Source organism: Oryctolagus cuniculus, chromosome 17 (assembly GCF_051225735.1).
Source record: "Oryctolagus cuniculus isolate XC-2025 breed Fujian yellow rabbit chromosome 17, ASM5122573v1, whole genome shotgun sequence".
Taxonomy (NCBI): Eukaryota; Metazoa; Chordata; class Mammalia; order Lagomorpha; family Leporidae; genus Oryctolagus; species Oryctolagus cuniculus.
The window spans coordinates 16,390,187-16,413,003 of NC_142883.1; the positions used below are offsets into that span (position 1 = coordinate 16,390,187).

The following is a 22,817-nucleotide window of genomic DNA, read 5'->3' on the forward strand; positions in this document are numbered from 1 at the left end:
GACAATAGAGAAAATGGGGGAATATATTTGCAAATGTCCAACCAAGGATCAATATCCAGAATATAAAGGGAAAAATAACAACAACGATAACAACAACGAACCTCAAGAACAGAAAAAGATAACCAAGTTAAGAAATCTTAACAAAGATTCTGAATGGGCTGTGGTGGGTAAAGCCACCACTAGCCATGCCAGCATTTCATATTGGTGCTGGTTTGAGTCCTGGCTGCTCTTCTTACAATCGAGTTCCCTGCTAATGGCCTGGGAAAAGCAGCAGATGGCTCAAGTGTTTGGGCCCCTGCCACCCATGTGAGAGACATGGATGAAGCTCCTGGCTCCTGGCTTTGGCCTGACTCATCTCTGGTCCTTGCAGCTATTTGAAGAGTAAACCAGCAGATAGAAGCATATTTTCTCTCTCTCTCCCTTCCTCCCTCCCTCCTTCTCCCTTCTGGCTCTCCTCTCTCTCTTTGTAACACTTTCATATAAATATATAAATCTTTTTTAAAAAGCAACTGAATAGACACTTTTTAAAAGAAGAAGTGAAAATGGCAAAAATATATGAAAATATGTTCACTATCACTACCTATCAAAGTAATGCAAATGAAGACAAGATCTTACCTAACTCTAGACTGAATAGCTATTATCAAAAAGACAAAAAGTAACAAATATTGATGAGGATGTAGAGAAAGGGGAACTGTTTTTTTTTTAATATTTATTCATTTACTTGAAAGTTAGATGTACACAGAGAGAGAAGGAGAGGCAGAGAGAGAGAGAGAGAGAGAAAGAGAGGTCTTCCATCCGCTGGTCCACTCCCCAATTGACCAAAATGGCAGGATCTGCACCTATCTGAAGCCAGGAGCCAGGAGCTTCTTCCAGGTCTCCCACGCTGGTGCAGGGGCCCAAGGACTTGGGCCATCTTGTACTGCTTTCTCAGGCCATACCAGAGAGCTGGATTGGAAGTGGAGAAGCCAGGACTCAAACTGACACTCATAAGGGATGCTGGCACTACAAACAATGGCTTTACCTGCTATGCCGCAATGCCAGCACCCTAAAGGGGAAGTTTTATACTTTGTTGGTGGGCATGTAAAGTGAGTACAGTCAAAACAGGAAACAATATGGAGGGTCTGGCACTGTGGCGTAGTGGGAAAAGCTGCCACCTGAAGTGCCAGCCTCACATATAGGCACCAGTTCTAATCCCGGCTGCTCCTCTTCCGATCCAGCTCTGTGCTATGGCCTGGGAAAGCAGTAGAAGATGGTCCAAGTCCTTGAGCCCCTGCACCCATCTGGGAGACCTGAAGGAAGCTCCTGGCTCCTGGATTCAGATCAGTGCAGCTCCAACCATTGCAGCCATCTGGGGAGTGAACCAGTGGATGGAAAACCCCTCTCACCCCTCACCTCTCCTCTCTCTGTGTAACTATGAATTTCAAATAAATAAATAAATCTTTTTTAAAAAAGAAAACAATATGGAGATTTTGTTTTAAAAAGTAGAAGTAGAGGGGCCAGAGCTGTGGCACAGCAGGTTAACGCCCTGGCCTGAAGTGCCAGCATCCTATATGGGTACTGGTTTGGGACCCAGCTGCTCCACTTCTGATTCAGTTCTCTGCTATGGCCTGGGAAGGTAGTAGAGGATAGCCCAGGTCCTTGGGCCCCTGCACCTGCACTGGTGACCTGGAAGAAGCTCTTGGCTTTGGATCTGCGCAGCTCCAGCAATTGTGGCCAATTGGGGAGTGAACCATCAGATGGAAGACCTCTCTCTCTCTCTTTCTCTGCCTCTCTTCTCTGTGTAACTCTGATTTTCAAATACATAAATCTCTTTAAAAAGTAGAAATAGAACTGCCTTATGATCCAGTAATCCCACTACTGGATAGATATACTAAAGAAATAAAATCACTAAAATGTTAAGACATTTTAAAAACAATTGTATAGCACGTGAGGTGTAGCTTTTCCTCCTGGATATGGAAAATCAAATTAGAACAGTATGAATTTCTGTAGAAAAGTTAGCACGGCATGACCCATGCATGCTAGTACAATTTCGCTTTCATATTCACTGAAAGTAAGTAGGTATCGCTGATAGAAAGATGATGGGAAACAAGGGAGGTTAACTGTTAATCTTGGAATTATATTATCTGCTTCAGGGGATACTTGTAGCAAAAACTATCTTTTAGTAATAGTGGTACAACTCTTTCCTGATAGATATCTAGTCAAGAAGCTGTTTCCTGTTTTGGTAAACTCAAGGGCTCTAAGCCCCTGGCCATTCAAGGAGATCAAAGTTGGAAATATAATACCTTTAGGAGGTTTTTTTTTTTTTTTCTGTCACATGAAGTTTCTACATTCAATTGCTGGAGCCCCAATAAGTAATAAAAATACTTTATGACACAGAGACTTGTTAATTAGAAAATGACCATTTTCATTTGATCAAAATCTACCTATTAATCAAAATCTTATCCAATTATAATTTTATTAGTTTTTTGAAGTATAGGAAGAATCAATAGGAGAATTTTCTACTACAAATCTAGATGGATTCATTCAATCAGGATTGGTCCCACATATAAATTCACTTTTCTCATTATTTTATCAGAGTGGTGTAGTTGATGCTATTCCTCTTCTGTCTAAGTCTATCATTTCCCCAGCAGTCAGAATTAGTAACTTCTGGTGGCTCACTGCTTATTCCCTCTCTAGGAATTGTCTTCTCACAAAGGAAGTTGCCTCATCTAAGGTTATATTCCTTTTTGGAGAGTAGTCTGTACCCAATGACTGGTGGATATAAGGTACAAAGGTCTACACTCTGTAGGATGAACTGAGGCTTCTGTAGCAACTGTACTGCGACTCAATTTCTTCCTTTGTCCAATCTTGTTTCCCTCATTCTCTTACAGATATTGTCTTAAGAGTTTTTTCAACAAACCTGCATACTAATTTCTGCCACAAGGTCCATTTTCTGGGATCAGATAACTATCAAGCTAAAATGAAAAACTGTTAGCTTTATCAGTTGCAAAAAGTGAATAGGGAAGCTAGGAAAGGCTTCAGTATTCCCACCTTTCAAGTGAAATTTAAAGTTAATCAAACATTAGTGTCTAAAAGTTCTTATATTCCTGAGGGGCTCAGTATATACAAATGCTTACCATCCACTGATAGCTTCTGTGTCAGATCTTTCAGTTCCTTTTCTGTGAGTCTCATGCCCATGTTTCCCAGAACTGTGTGCAATTTATTGACATCAATTGTCCCTCCTTGTGAAAGAGATAAATATAAAAGTAAAATTTAAGAAATTTATAAAAGCGATGAAACTATTAATTCTTAAATATTGTGCCTTTTATTTTAGCATAAGGACCAAGACCCCAGATTCAATAAACTTGGCATAAATAACAAATAGCATCAACAGAGGCTTTAATAAGTAAAACTTCTTCACATAAACCTTGTCTGAAGGACAAGTCAACACAATTTTATAGGAGTTAGGCTAGATAATATGGTCAATGAAATAGGGGACATGACAAATCTTGTATTTTTTGCCACTGGGTACAGTTTATTTTTGCTATTTGAACATTCAGATTTTTTCTTTTTTTTTTGTTTCTGTAGAAACTACTGTTTATTTTCCATCAACCTCATTTCCATTTTTGCTTCAGAGACTGAGAAGAGCAGTTTAAGAAAACACAGTGGTTATCCTACTCATTTGGTGGCCTGAGCAGTGGGAGTTGTAGACCAGTCTTCAGTGACAGGCTGAGCACTCCAGTCTTCAGCAAAAAACTGCTGTATAGGCACAGAGGTCACGTGCACACCCTCACACCAATCTGCAATCTCAGGTTGAGTAGTAGTAAACTCAGGAGCCAGGGCAATGGATTCACGCTGAAATTCCTCTACAGTCACATTTTTTTTTAAAATAATCTCAGAAGAGATTTTTTAAATTTATTTTTATTTATTTGAAAGAGTTACAGAGAGAGGTAGAGACAGAGAGAGAGGTCTTCCATCTGCTGGTTCACTCCCCAGATGACCAGGAGCTTCTTCCGGGTCTCCCACATGGATGCAGGGACCGAAGGACTTGGGCCATCATCCACTGCCCTCCCAGGCCATAGTAGAGAGCCAAATAGGAAGAGGAGCAGCTGGGTCTAGAACTGGCGCCCATAAGGGATGCCGGCACTTCAGGCCAGGACTTTAACCCACTGCGCCGCAGCACCAACCCCAGTCACGGCTTTTTAACAGCAGCCTGCTCTTCTTTCTCAATTTCTTCAGGATCTCTGTAGAAGTAGAGATCAGGCATGACCTCTCGTGGGTGTTCCTGGGAGATGGTACCATGCGGGTGAAGAACTTCCTGAGCCAGCATCCACCACATCAGACCCACTGAGTGGGCTTCCTTGTTGTTGCATGAATGGCAACATCCACATAGCACAGAGGAGAGTCTGTGTCACACAGAGCAATGGCAGATAAGTTCACATAAGATGCCCCTGTGGGAGGCTAAGGGCCAGCCCTGGGATCAGTAACCACCAGAAGCCATGGTTCTCAGAAGGCTGCCTGGATCTGGTTAGTGAAGGTTCCAGGTATGAAGCAGCCAGCAACTGGAGTAGCTCCAGTGGCGGCAGCAAACTTCCTGTGGCCAGTGTTTCTGGAGGATATAACACTGACATCAGCAGGGTTCTCAATGGCATAAGTGACAACAGAAGTTTCTCCTAGGTCCTCTCGAGATTTAGGATGGAGATACCATAACTTTTCCTGTTGTAGACATACTGATCCATCTGGAAGGCAAGGTTGGTGCCACCTAGGTGAGTTCCTGCTGCAAAGAATTTCAGGACATCCTCCTTCATTTGTAGGACACCAAGGGTTCTGGACATTGTGACAGCTTCCCTTTAAGTTACACCGAGAATCAAGAACAATGCTGTATGGACCCCTTGCCAGGCAGTGTAGAAATACAGATTTTTTTTTCTACTAATGACCAAACTCCCTGGATAACGGAATCAATCCTTACTCCTTTTTTAACATTACAAGTTTAGGCTAATTTATGTTTCCCCTAAGTGGAAAAAAAATTCCACAGAGTATGAGCCTTCTTTACAAGACACAAAAATAAGATAGCAAATACAATGGCCCCTTGAAGGAACATAAGTATAAAATCAACATATAATGACCAGTGACAATATTCACAATTATATGAATAAAGTATAATACAAATGAAAAGCTTGAGAAATCTCATATTTTTCTGTATTTCATCATGATTCTCACTCACCTTTAAGAGACTTCAAACCACTCATCAATCTATTTTGATAGATCTTTCCATCTGCTTTAAGAAAACGCACAATTTAGGTCAAAGATATATGAGTATCATGGAGAAATTTGTTAAGGTAAACTACAAAATCAGAATTTTTTGAAGATACAATTGATTATGTGTCCTAGGAATGCCAAATTAGAAACAGTACAGTAAGAATATAGAAGCTAAATTCTGGTGGATAATTATTTCTTTTTGATTGATCTATTCTCTCATATTTTTCTTTTATTCTTATCTTATTTTGGTCTTTCAAAGGGAATTCAAACATGAATATTTTCCCCTAATGACACAATTCATGACTGATGTTTTTGTCAATTTTAAAAGATTTATTTATTTATCTGAAAGGCAGAGAGAAAGAGATAGAGATAGAGATAGAGATAGATAGAGAGAGAGAGAGAGAGAGAGAGAAATCTTCTATTTGCTGGTTTACTCTCTAAATGGCTGCAATGGCCAGGAGTGGGCCACAATGAAGCCAGGAGCCAGGAGTTTCTTTCAGGTCTCCCACAAAGGTGGCAGGGGCCCAAGGACTTGGGCCATCTTCTGTTGCTTTCCTAGGCACACCAACAGGGAGCTGGATTGGAAGTGGAGCAGCTGGTACTTAAACTGGTGCCTATATGGGATGCCAGCACTGCAAGCAGGGCCTTAACCTTTTAAGGCACAGCACTGGCTCCTTTTGTTAATTTCTTTCTTTCCTTTTTTTTTTTTTTTTTTTTTTGACAGGCAGAGTTAGACAGTGATAGAGAGAGACAGAGAGACAGAGAGAAAGGTCTTCCTTTTTCCATTGGTTCACCCCCTAAATGGCAGCTACGGCCGGCGTGCTGCGCTGATCCGAAGCCAGGAGCCAGGTGTTTCCTCCTGGTCTCCCATGCGGGTGCAGGGCCCAAGCACTTGGGCCATCCTCCAGTGCCTTCCCGGGGCCACAGCAGAGAGCTGGACTGGAAGAGGAGCAACTGGGACAGAATCTGGTGCCCCGACCGGGACTAGAACCTGGGGTGCCAGTGCCGCAGGTGGAGGATTAGCCTAGTGAGCCGTGGCACCAGCCTCCTTTTGTTAATTTCTAAAACAGACAGAACTTCTCAAGGTACAATAGGATCATACTAAGTATTTAAGATGTATATTCTTTCTTCAACAAACAGAAATGTTTTAATACTTTTTACAAATTTACTCATATAATACTAAGTTATCTTAAAGGCTATACTAGTGTTTTAAGTTCCTACCATCTGCTGGCAAATTTTTCAGTAACTTCAACCGTTCCTTTTCTGTGAGATCTATCCCCATGTTTCCCAGAATATTTTCCACATCACTGATATCGATAACTCCTCCTTCAAAGACACAAAATGAAATAATATGAGAATTTTAAGGATGACCCTACTCCAAAACATGAAAAAATCATCTTATCCTGTTTCACAGAAACTTCATTGCTTGATAAAGAGCATAGACACATACCTAAATAAATATATAATCAGTTATATTTATGTAAATAGATCTTTTTTCCTTCATTCTAGCAAAATGATCCACGTCATATTACTAGAGATAACACAGTCATAAGTGGACTATCAATACCCAAGAAAATGAGGCTTACAAAAATCTCCTAAAGAATAAAGATTTTATTAGGACTTATCCAAATAATTGTCATCATATCAGATAGTGTTTCTTAACATCTTTAAATAAAAAATAACCTATATTTTAATATAAACTATTTTTTTTCATTCATTCATTTAATCTAGAATTTGCTTTTCCTTTACATAGGAATATGTTAAAGTCAAATCCAAACAACAAAGATTTTGCTACCAAGATACGAATCTGAATTTTAATACTAAATATAGATAATTTAAAACCTAACTCCTTGAAATTAAACATATTAGATTAAAAAACACTACATTAAATAAATGACAATTTGCAAAAGAAACAGGGATGTTGAACAAAACTTATACTCTTAGATTTTTATTAACTTCTCACCTGTTAGAGCTTTCACTCCATCTATCAACTTATGAAGATTAACCTTCCCATTAGCTATAAGATAAAAAAAAAATAAGAATAGCAAATTGATCCAGACTCAGAAAATAAAGTATGTAAATTCTATATTGTAAAATTTCATTCTTTCCCATTTTCCCCTATGTCAAACTTTAATTTATGAATGTTAGATTTCAGAGATTCACTGATAGTAAGAAGTGTCCTATTCCTTAGACCAGAAATTTGGTTAATTGGCCAGATCAAGTCCAGCACCTATTTTGTATTGCCCAAGAGCTAAGAATTTGTTTTAATTTTTAACTAGTAGAAAAACTCAAAATATTATTTTTATCACATAGAAATTACATAAAATTCAAATTTTACTATTTACAAAATTTTTTTTGAACACAGACACACTCATTTGTTTATGTCTCGTCAACTCCAGATTTTGTGCTGTAGGCAGCAGAGCTGAGTAGTTATGACAGAGATCATATGCCCTGGAAGTATAAGATGCTGATTATCTGGCCTTTATAGAAACATTGATAAATTCTGTTCTAGATGATAGGGTCTATCCAGAGATACTATACTCTTCAGAGCTGGTGTCATTCTACTTTATAAACAAATAGAAATCATTATTGATGTTTGTCATATTTTATAACCTTCAGTTATGGAATACCTATTAACCTACCTATTATTGTAAAAGGGCAATGATAATGCTTCTGCTACTCTTTCATACATTTCCAGTATAATAGTTTTTTAAAGGCTTATTTATTTGAAAGGCAGAGTTACAAGAGAGAGAGGGAGAGACAGAGAGTAAAAGATATCTTCCAACTGCTGCTTCACTCCCCACATGGCTGCAACAGCCAGAACTCAGCATGCATAATTTCATCTGGGTTCCCCACAAGAGTGGCAGGGGCCCAAGTGATTGGGCTATCTTCTGCTCCTGTCTCAGGATCAGTAGCCCTTGTAGCTGGACTGGAAGTGGAACACCCAGTATTTGAACCAGCATTCCTATGGGATTATTGTATTGCAAGTGGAGGCTCAACCGTTGAGCCACAATGCTGTTCCCCCTAGTATAATTATTTTAAAAGTCTTTTCAATTATTGTCACAATTTTGTAAAGCCTAGTGGCACATGACTGGTACATCTTTGATGCAACAGTTAGAGATTCCATTCATTTCATCATAGGCGAAATTTCCTCTACTTTCTTGTTTTCCATTACTTTTTTTATTTAGCAACCAACTTAGTTACTCTCAAGTAATCAGGCAGACCCTAAGCAGTTACATGGTATTTAATGGGGTCACAGTGATCACCAGTGGAGTTGTTGTACTGGCTGTCTGCTCTTCCTCAGATTTGGCTGGTAAGGAGTCAATATCCCAAATGGATTCAGACAATTTATTATTTACACAGAAAAAGCAAGATCAATATGATGTAAGATCCCAGCCTCTCAGTCACACAGGACAACACGGAACCAGATGGTCCAGGTGACACACAGGGCACACAGTGGGATTTTCTGCTACTTGCAAACTTACTCAAAGCTATAACCAGTTTTCTATACCTACACAGAAACATGCCTCTGTACCCTGAGAAAGAGAGGGGGGAGGTCCTATGTTCACCTGCAAATAGGGAGATGAATGAGAAACACGTCTCCTGTGAAGTACAGAGGCAGATAAGAAACTGCTGATGGGTGTTCATCACAAAATTACTTAGCCACCGTGTTTCAGGAGCATCCAACAGACTCAGATTAGATTGTGCTAAAAACTTGCCTGTGTGGCTTATGTGATGAGCAAAGCTTGGGGGGGTGGGGGGGTTGTGCAGTGGCGCACTAGGTTAATCTTCCGCCTGCGGTGCCGGCATCCCATATGGGTGCTGGGTTCTAGTCCCAGTTGCTCCTCTTCCAGTCCAGCTCTCTGCTGTGGCCTGGGAGGACAGTGGAGGATGGCCCAAGTGCTTGGGCCCTGCACCCACATGGGAGACCAGGAGGAAACACCTGGCTCCTGGCTTCGGATCGGCGCAGCTCTGGCCGTTGTGGCCATTTTGGGGGTGAACCAACAGAAGGAAGACCTTTCTCCCTGTCTCTCTCTCTCACTGTCTGTAATTCTACCTGTCAAATAAATAAATAAAAATCTTTAAAAAAATAAAAGAAAAGAAAGCTTTCAGGGAAGAACCATTTCCCTAAAGTTATGAGTATATAGCTAATATTTGACAATATGCTAAACTGTAGGGTACAAAGATAACCAAAGCATACTCTGCCTTCAAGAAGTTCAGAGCTTAGAAAAACCAGCAGGCTCAGTAAATAAAATTCAGAGAATGTGTACTGTTATGAGACTCTTGGAAAACTTCCCTGAGAGGCCTGAATACTTACTCAGTCACAAACAGAATGTAATCCTGTAATTCTCAACACCATCAATGAATGCAGAGTATATTATCTTAACCCAAATAAATAAGACATAGAAAGACAAATACAACATGAGCTCACTCATACGTGGAATCTAAAACCACTGACTATCTAGAATTAGAGAATGTATTGTGGTTACCAGAGAATAGAGAAGGGGGGGAGGAAGAGAGGCCAGGGAGAGCCTGGTCAACTGGGACAAAGTTACAAACAGAAGACGTAAGTGCTAAAGTTCTTTGTGCAGTAGGGTAACCGCAATTAAGAATAATATACTTCTAGATTTTGTGCGGAGACGAAGACGGTGCGGTTGTGGCCTTGTTGCCTACCTCGAGCAGCGGTCGGCCTCTCCACGTAGAACTCGGGAGTGGGAGATTCAGAATCGAATCTCTTCTCCCTCCCCCTCCTGGTTACAAATCACTTGAAATTTATAAGTTAGTGGAACTTTGCTTGAGTGAGATTTTTTTGATCTTCAGCTACATTTTTCGGCTTTGTGAAGACCCTAGCATCAAACACAATGGCAAGCAATGTTACCAACAAGACAGATCCTCGCTCCATGAACTCCCGTGTATTCATTGGGAATCTCAACACTCTTGTGGTCAAGAAGTCTGATGTAGAGGCAATCTTCTCGAAGTATGGCAAAATTGTGGGCTGCTCTGTTCACAAGGGCTTTGCCTTTGTTCAGTACGTTAATGAGAGAAATGCCCGAGCTGCAGTAGCAGGAGAGGATGGCAGAATGATTGCTGGCCAGGTTTTAGATATTAATCTGGCTGCAGAGCCAAAAGTGAACCGAGGAAAAGCAGGTGTGAAACGATCTGCAGCGGAGATGTACGGCTCCTCTTTTGACTTGGACTATGACTTTCAACGGGATTATTATGACAGGATGTACAGCTACCCAGCACGTGTTCCTCCTCCTCCTCCTATTGCTCGGGCTGTAGTGCCCTCTAAACGCCAGCGTGTATCAGGAAACACCTCAAGAAGGGGAAAAAGTTTCAATTCTAAGAGTGGACAACGAGGATCTTCTTCCAAGTCTGGAAAGTTGAAAGGAGATGACCTCCAGGCCATTAAGAAGGAATTGACCCAGATAAAACAAAAAGTGGATTCTCTGCTGGAAAGCCTGGAAAAAATTGAAAAGGAGCAGAGCAAACAAGGAGCTGGAGTTGATCAAGGATGATGAAAAAGAGGCTGAGGAAGGAGAGGATGACAGAGACAGCGCCAATGGCGAGGATGACTCTTAAGCACATAGTGGGGTTTAGGAATCTTATCCCATTATTTCTTTACCTAGGCGCTTGTCTAAGATCAAAATTTTCACCAGATCCTCTCCCCTAGTATCTTCAGCACATGCTCACTGTTCGCCCCATCCTTGTCCTTCCCATGTTCATTAATTCCTATTGCCCTGCGCCTAGTCCCATTTTCACTTCCTTTGATGCTCCTAGTAGTTTTGTTAAGTCTTGCCCTGTAATTTTTGCTTTTAATTTTGATACCTCTTTATGACTTAACAATAAAAAGGATGTATGGTTTTTATCAGCTGTCTCCAAAATAATCTCTTGTTAATGCAGGGAGTATAGTTCTTCCCATTCATGAGCTCAGTAGTTGCTTCCCTAACTGCAAAAGCCATCTCATTTAGTTGAGTAGCACCTGCCAGCGGCTTTGAGTTAGAAGTGTGTGCTACCCCACATACGAGTGCTGTGTGGGGCTGTTCAACACAACTGTAACAATGTATTTTTGTGAATGAGAGTTGGCATGTCAAATGCATCCTCTAGAAAAAAAGTAGTGTAATAGTCTTAATATTTGTTTTCTAAAGTTGATACTGTGGGTTATTTTTGTGAACAGCCTGATGTTGGGACCTTTTTCTCAAAATAAACAAGTCCTTATTAAACCAGGAAAAAAAAAAAAAAAAAAAAAGAAGAATATACTTCTAATCCAAAATAGCTAGAAGGGAGGTTTTTGAATGTTCTCATAACAAAGAAATGACAAATTAGGATGTGATGCATATGCTAATTACATCCTTCTGATCATTATGTAATGCATAAATCCATTCAATAATTACATTGTACCTGAAAAATATGTACAATTATATGTGCTAATTAAAGTGAAAATTAAATAAAGTACTCTGAATTGACAAGTTTGCTTGAGTACTTTGAAGACATTGTTCCACTGTCTTTTAGCTTTCCTGGTTTGTGATGAGAAATATATAGCTATTCAAATTACTGATTCTCTAGTTTTAAATCTATAAATTTGTCTTTCACCAAATTTGGGGTATTTTTGGCCATTAATTCTTTAACTGTTTTTTCCTGACTTCATTTTTTTTTTCTTCTTCTGGAATTTCAGTGACACATTAGCCCTTGTGATATGTCCCACAGTGCCCTTAGGCTCTGATCATTTTTTTCTTTTTACCTGTTTTTCTGCGTTTTTCAAATTAGATAATTTCTGTTGAACTATCTTCAAGTTCATTATTTCTTTCTTCTAGCAGCTTTTCTTACTATTGGGTTCTTTTTCTTAATTTCTATTCTCTGATGATAACTTCTATTTTTCCATTCATTTCCCAGGCTCTAGCTGATTCAAAGCTTTGTCTGATGATTCTAACAAATGAGTTATCTCAGGCTTAGCATGTGTTGATTGTCTTTTTACTTGGAAATTAATCACATTTTCCTAGTATTTTTATATGTCAAATGATTCTGAATTATATTATGATGGGACTGCTATGTTGTATAAACTTTGAGTCTGCTATACTTCTTTGAAGTAGGTTGTCTTTTTCTGTTGTTTGTTTTATATTCGTAGTATGTGATCCCTGGCATGTGCATCTTAAAAAATAGGAGTTGGTGTTATGGTGTAATGCCAGCACCTCATACTGGAGTACCAGTTCCAGTCCTGGCTGCTCCATTTTCAATCCAACTTCCTGCTAATGCACCCAAGAAAGCAGTAGATGATGACTCAAATGCTTGGGAACCTGCTGCCTGTGTGGGAGACCAGTATGGAGTTCCTGGCTCCTGACTTCAGCTTTGCTCAGACATAGCTGTTGTGGCCATTTAGGAAATGAACCAGCAGATAGAAGACTGACTCTCTCCTTCTCTTCTATTTCTCTTTCATATAATAAATCATAAAAAAATCAGATGTTTCCAAGAGAATAATTAGAAAAAAGGCAAAGTCAATGTAACAGTATATACGTAAATAAGTCAAAACATTTCATTTATTACTACTTTCTAGGCTCCAGACACTAAAAATAATATTTGTTTCCAGTAACTTATCAGTTATTGAGAAAGACAAATTTATAAACTGACAATTATTAAAATAAGTAGTTAACTGGATCACATGTGATATAACATAGCATCAGGAAACAGAATTAGATGACACAGTCTTACAAGCATCTTTATTTATCACTGATTTGCAAAAGGGTTGAGGAACTTCATTGAATTTGGTTAATTATTTTAAATCAAATTTACACAAAGATTACTGATATATTGGAGTGAAAAAGAAGAAACCCCATAAAAAAATGGAATAATGAGTCTGACTAGTGAGCCAAAACCAACAGCAGAGTCTGTGTGTCTGAGAATGGAGGCTTTGAGGTAACGTGTAGGAACTGATGGAAATCATCCAATCTAGCTTATCTAGTAGAAAGTATGTCTGCTTATAGAGTGGGACCATGCAGATGAATTTATAAAAGTTAAATATGTTGAGACATTCCAGGGTTTAGTTTATTTTGTCATGGGACCACTAGGTTTGAATAATACAATAAGAAAGTTCTATTTCTTTTTGTAAGAACTGTGATAAGAAACCCTGACATATAGAGACAAAGAAGTGGTACCATTTTAATCAAAATTATGTTATATTATTGTTATTATAACAATAGGGACAAAAATTTCTAGCACATAAAAATATATACCAGATACTATAGTAGATAACAAATATAGAAAAGTATATAAGACACTTGTGTTTGAATGGAGCTCTTACAAACTGTCAAAAGAAATATATGGGGCTGGCATTGTGAGAGTGGGTGAAGCTGCCACCTGTGAAGGTCAGCATCATATATGATCACCCATTCAATTCCCAGGAGCTCCACTTCTGATATAATTCCCTGCTAGTATGTCTGGGAAAGCAATGGAAAATGGGTCAAGTCCTTGGGTCCCTGTACCCATGTGAGAAACCAGAATGAAGCTCCTGCCTCTTGGCTAAATGGCCCAACCCTGGCCATCGTTGCCATTTGGTGAGTGGACCAGTGAATGGAAGATCTCTCTGTCTCTCCTTCTCTCTCTGTAACTTTATCTTTCAAATAAATATTTTTTAAAGGAAAGAAATACAAACATGTGATTACAAAAAATTATAAAAGAAATTAAATACAGGCAAAAAGTTATAAAAGAATCATGAACAGATATTTAATTTGAATGGAAAGTTCCCAAAGAGGATTTGAGTAAAAGAATAAATGAAAAATATAGAGAAGGGGATTAATATGAAGGAGTAGGGTGGGAGCTTACTGCTCTAGTCTAGGAGAAGATAGTTCAAAAAAAGTGGACAGAGTGCAGTCTTAGGGAAGAGTTAAGGAGAAAGCGGCAGAGAAAACTATGCAAATTAGAGGGACACAGTGGACCTATGGGGAAAGAGTAGGCACCCACAACTCAGGACCCCAGTAGCTGAGAGCCTATGCACCAGTGTTGGAGAGTGAGGTGAGACCAGACTGCAGCAGCCCAAGCCACTAATAATAAAGCTGCAGGAAGAGCCTTGAGGGAATCTGGCCTGGAGCCCCATGGGGTATAGTGTACCTGCCAAACCAAAGGAGAAAAAAAGGAGGGCACATTTCTCTCTCCCCTATCACCCTGCAACAGCATCCCGTAACAAGGCAATAGAGAGCAGGCTCCACTTTGGACATATGTAACAGCTGTGCAAGCTCATATTTGCACCCAACAACCAGCTGAATGGAGACTACTGAGTCTGGTGGGGAGAACCGATAGGGAGCTGGGTGCTTGTGACTGGGAGGATTGTATGCCAGGACTGTGAAAAAATTGAGGATTTATGGGAGGGCTCATGGTGTGGAAGGAACTGTTGACAGTCACTTTGGGAGGCTCCACACACACAGGGCTCCCTGGTTACCTGGTGAGGGACATTGCTGGGGAATCTGAGCTCACACTGAGGACTGCACAGATCCTTTGTGTGGTCCTTGGGACAGAGCAGATGAATATTACACCCAATGGGGCTAGTGCTCAGGCACTGGTTTCCTTTGAGGAGAGGAGCTCAGCTGAGCAGAATTCACTTCCCCTCTGATTAAAAAAAAGAGAAAATTTACCACGACAAACCTCAGTGTGTCACCTTAGACATGCCCTTCACCCTGGAGAACTGAACAGAGCTCCCTGGCCACACCCAAGACAGCTCTAGGTATTCACTAAAAGCAGACACTCCACTAATCTACAAAGGCATAGTACAAAGATAAAAGCCACCACAGCAAAAAAAAAAAAAAAAAAAAAAAAAAAAAAAAGAAGAAGAAGAAACCAATAAGTATTTCCATAAACGCTGAATAACAAACAAACCAAGTCAAGAAATAAGAATAAGGAAGACAACATGTTGCCCCCAAAAGAACACAACACTTCAATGCTAAATTGTAAAGATGAAGAGACTAAGGAAATGCTAGAAATGGAATTCAAAAATTGATCATAAAGAAGTTATGGGACATGTACTCTATAGAATACTATACAGCAGTAAAAAGCACATCCGGTCATTTGCAACAAAATGGAGGAACCTGGAAAACATCATGCTGAGTGAAATAAGCCAGTCCCAGAGGGACAAATATCATATCTTGGAGACAACTAACCGAGCACCAAAAAGGAAACCTGGTGAATTGAAATGTACACTCTGAGAAACAGTGACTTGATCAGCCCTTGTACTGACTGTTGATGAACAACTTAATACTTTGTCCCTTTTAGTATTTTTTTGTTCTACTTAATACTATTGGTTCAACTCTGTAATTAACACATAATTGTTCTTAGGTGTTTAAAGTTAACTGAAAAGTGATCTCTGTTAAATATAACAGTGGGAATAAGAGAGTGAGAAGATGTACAATTTGGGACAAACTCAAGTTGACTTTCCCCAAATGGTAGAGTTAGAAATGTGCCAGGGGATTCCAATACAATCCCATCAAGGTTGCATGTATCAATGCTATCTCACTAGTCCAAGTGATCAATTTCAGGTCACAATTGATCATAATGATAGGTCTAAGAGTCAAAGGGATCACATAAACAAGACCAGTGTCCTATAATACTAACTGATAGAATTTAAAAGGGATAGAACAATCCAACATGGGAAGCGAGATACACAGCAGACTCATAGAATGGCAGATGTCCTAAACAGCACTCTGGCCTCAGAATCAGCCCTTAAGGCATTTGGATCTGGCTGAAGAGCCCATGAGAGTATTTTAGGCATGGAAAGCCAAGACACCCTGGCAAAAAAAAAAAAAAAAAAAAAACACACCAAAAACAGACCTAAATGAAAGATCTCTGTGAGTGAGATCCCAGTGGAAAGAACGGGCCATCAAAGAAGGAGGTACCTTTCTTGGAAGGGAGGAGAGAACTTACACTTTGACTATGACCTTGTCTAAATAAGATAGAAGTCGGCGATTTCAAAAGGCTTCCATAGCCTTGGCAACTCATGACAAGAGCCTAGGGAGATTACTGACACCATAAACAAGAGTGTTAATTTGTTAAGTCAACAACAGGAGTTACTGTGCACTTACTCCTCATGTAGGATCTCTGTCCTTAATGTGTTGTTCAATGTGAATTAATGCTATAACTAGTACTCAAATAGTATTTTTCACTTTATGTTTATGTGTGGGTGCAAGCTGTTGAAATCTTTACTTAATATATACTAAATCGATCTTTTGTATATAAAGAGAATTGAAAATGAATCGATGTGAATGGAATGCGAGAGGGAGCGGGGGATGGGAGGGTTGCGGGTGGGAGGGAAGTTATGGGTGGGAAAAAGCCATTGTAATCCATAAGCTGTACTTTGGAAATTTATATTTATTAAATAAAAGTTAAAAAAAGATTACATAGAAGTAATCAGAAAAAAATGCACAAACTGATGAAATTCATACACGACATAAAAGAAAATTTCTCCCACGAAATTAACATCTTAAACAGAAATCAAAATGAAATCTTGGAAATGAAGAATTCAAAAGAACAAAAATGCAGTGGAAAGCCTTAACAACAGAATCAGTGAGCAGAAGAAAGAATATCAGACCTAGAAGACAAAGCACAGGAAATTATACAACCAGACCAAACACAAGAGGAAGAAATTAGAAAATTAAAAAAAAAATTGCTGTTAATATACAGGATACTATCAATGACCCAATAAACAGGTTGTAGGAGTTCCTGAAGATGTGGAAAGAAAGCATTAGAAGGCCTTTTTAGAGACAGGCATCTCTGAAGGGAGAAGAGAACATCCACTTTGCTTATGGCCGTGTCCAATTACCAACGGAGTCTATGGTCACAAAAGGCTTCCATAGCCTTGGTAGCCCATGACAAGAGTCTTGGATGATCACTGACATCATAAAAAAGAGTGTTAATTGTTAAAGGAACAACAGTAGTCACCATGCACTTACTCCCCAGGTAGGACCTCTGTCCCTATTGATTTGTAATATGAGAATTGACTGCAAATTCTCTCCTCAAACTGTACTCTATATGTTGTGTGTGGGTGTGGGAGAAAATTGTTGAAATCTATGATTAGCATAGAGTTGGTCCTCTGTATATAAAGTCATACCAAAAATGATCCATAATGAAGAAGGAGATGGGAGAGGGAATGGGAGGTGGGATGGGAGCGGGGTGGGGGATATGGAGGAATGAAGCACTATATTCCTAAAGTTGTATCTATGTAAAAATGAATTCATTAAATAAAAAAATTAAAAAGGAAGAAGGCCTTTTTAGTGAAATAGCAACAGAAAACTTCTCCAATTTGGAGAAAGAAAGGGACATCCAAGTACAGGAAGCACATAGAACTCCTAATAGACATGACCAGAAAAGATCTTTACCATGACAAATTGTAATCAAATTCACCATAGTAAAACATAAAGAAAAGATTCTAAAATGTGCATGAGAGAAGTGCCAGATACTTTCAGAGGATATTAAATTAGACTCACAGCTGATTTCTCATCAGAAATTCTACAGGCTGGGAGAGAACTGAGAAATATATTCCAATTTTAAGAGAAAACAACTGTCAACCCAGAATACTATACTCTGTAAAACCCTCATTTATGAATGAAGGTGAAATACAGGCCTTTCATAACAAACAGAAATTGAAAGAATTTGTCACCATTTGTCCAGCCCTGGAAAAGACGCTTAAGAATGTGCTGCATACAGAATCACAGAAACATGGTCCCAGTGGAAGTAAAAAGGAATTTAACAATTGGATAAAGAAATGATGGGATATGTACACTATGCAATACTACACAGCAGTGAAAAAAAAATGAAATCTGGTCATGCACAACAAAAGGGGTGATTCTGGAAAACATTATACTCAGTGAAATAAGCCAGTCCCAAAGGGACAAATATCATATGTTCTCCCTGCTCTGTGATAATTAATAGAGAAGCTAAAATGAAATTTGTAGAAGTAAAATTGACACTTTAAGTATTGAAGTGACCATATTAAGAGTTAGAGTGGTCATATAGTTAGGATTAAGTGTTAAAGGGATCATATAAATAAGACCAAAGGTCTGTTAATAATAATAGATAGAATTAAAAAGTAGAGAAAATGTTCCAACATGGGAAGCAGTCCACACAGCAGACTCATAAAATAACTGTTGCTTTAAGTAGCACTCTGACCTCAGAATCAGCCCTTAAGACACCCTGGTCTGGCTGAAAAGCCCATGAGAGCATTTCAGGCATGGAAAGCCAAGACACTGTGGCAAAAACTGTTCTACATGAGGATCTCTGTGAGTGAGACTCCAGTGGAAAGAAGGGACCATCAAAAAAGGATGTACTTTTTTGAGAAGGAAGGAGAGACCTTCCACTTCACTTATGGCCTTATCCAAATACTGACAGAGTTTGTGAACTCAAAAGGCTTCCATAGCCTTGGCAGCTCATGTCAAGAGCCTCAGGTGGTCAGTGATGTCATACATAAGAGTGTTAACTGTTAATTTCACAACAGGAGTCACTGTGCACTAACTTTCCATGCAGAAGCTCTGTCCTCAATGAGTTGTATTATGAGAGTTAACTGTAAAACTCATTCTCAAGGACCGGAGCTGTGAAGTAGTAGGTAAAACCACAGCCTGCAGTGCTGGCATCCCATATGGGTGCCAGTTCGAGACCCGGCTGCTCCACTTCTAATCCAGCTCTCTGCTATGGCCTGGGAAAGCAGTGGAAGATGGCTCAAGGTCTTGGGCCCCTGCACCCACACAGGAGACCATGAGGAAGCTCCTTGCTCCTGGATTTGGATTGGCACAGCTCTAGCCATTATGGCCAACTGGGGAGTGAACCAACAGATGGAAGACCGCTCATTCTTTCTCTCTACATCTCCTTCTTTCTGTGTAACTCTGACTTTCAAATAAATAAATGAATCTTTAAAGTGCCTTAAAAAAAAAAAAACTTGTTCTCAAACAGTTTGTGTGTGTGTGCAAATTGTTGAAATCTTTACTTAGTATAAGTTGGACTTCTGTGTATAAAGTTAATTGAAAATGAATCTTAATGGAGAATGAGATTGGGAAGGGGAGAGGGAGAAGGAGGAGCAGTGGTCATGTGGGTAGTATGGCGGGTATGGTGGGAAGAATCACTATATTCCCAAAGAAATTTGTATTCATTAAATAAAAGGTTTCTTTGGAGGGAATATAAGAATAAATGGGAGTTTTCCAAGTGTACTGAGTATACAACCCATATAGGAAGAGAAGACTGCATGAACAAAATTAAAGATGTAAAAACAACTGTGTATTGTACACATATAGAACTATAGAGAATGTTAAGGGATGTGACTTTTGCCAAAAAATAAGCCAAAAATGGATATGGAAAAACAGATCCTAGAGAGCCAAGACTGGCATGTAAAAACACTTGCACTGGGGATCGCACTGTGGTTGGGCCACTGCACCTCCTGGATCCTGGCTTTAACTTGCCTAACTGTAGACATTGTAGCCATTTGGGAAATAAACCAGTGGGTGGAAAATTTCTTTCTCTCTTCCCCCACCCTTGCCTCTCCGTTACTCTGCCTTTCAAATAAATAAATAAATCCTTTTTTTTTTTTAATGTACTTGCATTTTCTCAGATAGGTCATGACAAGTCACTGAAAAGTAATGTGATTATTAATCTTAATTAGCTGAATTTTAGGTTAATTACTCAGTCAATCCACAGACATTGCACTACTAAGAGAAAAAAAGATTACTAGTTATATTTATATAAACCAAAGATGACAGGGATTTGAAATACAGCCATCATTAGTAGAGGTACATAAATTAGAGATAAATTGAAGAAATATGCCAGAGACCTTTAAGAGAATGTTGAAAACAAGGGAGAAGATGGTAGGGAGGTGGTGATTTGAATAAACAGGTGGTGAGTGGTCATCAACTGGGAAGAAAATATCGGAGCAAAAGTAAGAATGGGATGAAAGCAAATGGATTTGGATTTCAATTATTGAGACTGAATTCCCAAAGGATCTTTCCAGTGGTTAGTTCAAATTGAATGTAAATATATAAGTCTGGAGGTGTAAAATAGAAACTGGAAAAGAGATAGAGATTTGGAAGTCTATGTGTGATAAGTGAGAGTGTCAAAGGGACTGGATGAATAATATTATTTATTGAGGTTATGATTTCTTTTGACACTTCCAATTTGTTCTCTCAACTTCTATCCTGTCCCTTAACCATTGTTTTTGATTAACTAGTCATCTTAGCATTACTTAAGAGATATGCCTTATCTCTTTTGAGATGTTAATGACTTCAGATTTTAAAAATGAGATCAGGGGTTTTTTTTTTTTTTTTTTTCATGCTTTCCACAAAAGGATTTTTGACAAACATAATTTTAGAACTAACAATTTGATGAATTTTATAAACCAGTTTAGAAATTTAGGAAAGACATAACAAAAGACCTGATGCTTACCATCAACTGTTAGATTTTCTGCCAGATCTTTCAGTTCTGATTCTGTAAGTTTGATCCCCACGTTTTGAAGAGCTATGTCTATGCTATTAACATTAACTTTCCCACCTTGCAAAGATATAAGTCAGGATCATGAAAATATGAATGATTTGAAAACAATAAATATTACTTTAGTAATTATATGCTATTGCTATATTTAATGATTATGTACTAATAACAAGGTAAAACATAAAAATACAATATGGTTCATATACTTGTATTATTTCTATTCATAATATAAATATCAAAACTTTAATCAGATTTGCTTAAGAGGATAAAGTGAATAGAAGAATTAAAATCAGACTTTATATCCTTAAACTCTATTGTCAAGCTCACATTTGAAAATACTTAACAGAGTTAAATAACTTTGTAAATTCATACTTTTGAGCAATAGTAAGTAAGGTCTATTTGTGCTTCCTAAACTTTCAAGTTAATTATTACTGCTGCTTCTGATCATATTTTTAAAAATTTTAATGCTTTTCTTCTAAAATACCAAACTCTAAAATAATTCATTTGGAGTAAAATTTGGGAAATTTCAAAAAGATTTGGCCTTATGCAAAGGTATGTTTAGGACATGAGCTGTTAAACTATAGATATACTTTAAAAAAAGCACAAATTACAAATTATCTAAATATAACATGTAGGATTTCCAATCCAAAGATATAATTATTATAAACTATGAGCATTTGACAGTCTTGATTTCTTATCAGTCTTCTTACCAACTTTTGAGAGACTTCACTTCATTCAACAATCTACTCTGAAATACTATTCCAGCATGATAAAAGGTGTAAATTCATTCCAGAAATAAAATGATATTATTAGAGACAGTAATGCATGCACCATGATTAATGGAATTTTCAAAAACAGTGTTTGCCTTAGATATCATTCCCACATTATTCTCAAATATACATAGAATTTGAGAATGGAAACTTTTTGCTATGTGATAAATCAACATATTATTAGTGAGTCCCCATCTCCAGCATGTATAATATACATGAACATTCTGTAAACTTCTATCATACTAAAGCACATGCTATTTTTATTTTCTTAATTATTCTAGTTAACTTCTTATCCCATTTGCTTTCTTCCACATTTTTCTATTTGTGTAATGCAAAAGTTCGTATATAGTCCTTAATAGCACTAAGGGCTTGTAGCTGAATTGACTCTTTCTAGAAATTACCAGAGGAAATTAATATAGGAAAGTTTTAAACTTCTGACACAGCTCCCTAAGTCAAGTTCTCTGGAAACCTTTTGTGCCACTTTATGGCTCACCATCAACTGGTACAGTTTGCTGAAGATTTAGGAATTCTTCTGTGAGCTCACTTCCCACGCTTCCTAGAGTGTTTTTCAGATCATTTATGTCAATCTTATTTTCATCTTTGAAAAGAGAACAACATTGATTATTAGAAAAACAACAAAGTACTTATTACACCTGTATGGCATGATGCACAAATTAAACAAATTTCAATGTTAAAATAATACCAATCTACATAAAATCAATAGGGGAGACAGGGACAATATTCTTTATTAGTTGTAAAAACTAATTTTCCAATTCTTAAGGCCTGAAAAATTGTAGAAAAGAGTGTTTGCAAAATCAATCAGTCAGAAAATTCTACAAGCATTATTCTTTTGATTTACAAAGTACATGGATTTCTTTGCATAGTGACAAAAAAAACCCTTAAGTCTTCCAAAATTCATCTTGACATTTTCTGTGGCTTTTTTTGGATATTTACATGATGTGGTAAAACACTAGCAAAATACTCTCAGAGACATTACAACTGGTTTCAAGATGAAACATGTAAAGTGTTAAGATTTTTTTATAATCTAATACCAAATCATAGGGTGTAAGAAGCAAATAACTCATCAGAAATAAGAAAAAGCAAGGAGTTAAAAGTCAGTAATCCACTACTTGGAAAATGTCATTTTAAACATAACAGAATGAGAATTTCAGTTTTACATTAAACTTACTCACCTGAAAAAACATTCATTGTATTCAACAACTTTTTTATTTTCACTTTACCATCAACTGCAAAAAAAAAAAAATGCATGTAAATGTGACATGACAGTATCACTAAGAAATTGTGGAACATGATAACAAATCAAAAATTCTTATATATTCTAGTGCTTTAACATTTTTAGCC

General features: G+C 38.1%; 1 protein-coding gene and 1 pseudogene across 2 annotated transcripts in view; one reads left to right on the plus strand and one right to left on the minus strand.

Annotated features, from left to right (window-relative positions):
• Positions 1–22,817, minus strand: part of LOC100354814 (uncharacterized) — a 279,056-nt gene that overhangs the window by 63,336 nt on the left and 192,903 nt on the right. The window contains exons 39-45 of the mRNA XM_089318019.1: positions 22,649–22,702; positions 21,949–22,053; positions 20,641–20,745; positions 7,202–7,255; positions 6,460–6,564; positions 5,204–5,257; positions 3,117–3,221 (exon numbers count right to left, since the gene is read on the minus strand). Coding sequence (XP_089174145.1) covers positions 3,117–3,221; positions 5,204–5,257; positions 6,460–6,564; positions 7,202–7,255; positions 20,641–20,745; positions 21,949–22,053; positions 22,649–22,702 — 582 coding nt within the window. The remainder of the gene's footprint in view (positions 1–3,116; positions 3,222–5,203; positions 5,258–6,459; positions 6,565–7,201; positions 7,256–20,640; positions 20,746–21,948; positions 22,054–22,648; positions 22,703–22,817) is intronic.
• LOC149121109 (heterogeneous nuclear ribonucleoprotein C pseudogene) lies at positions 9,961–11,488 on the plus strand (annotated as a pseudogene). The gene has a single exon (XR_016224037.1). The product of XR_016224037.1 is annotated as a heterogeneous nuclear ribonucleoprotein C pseudogene (transcript).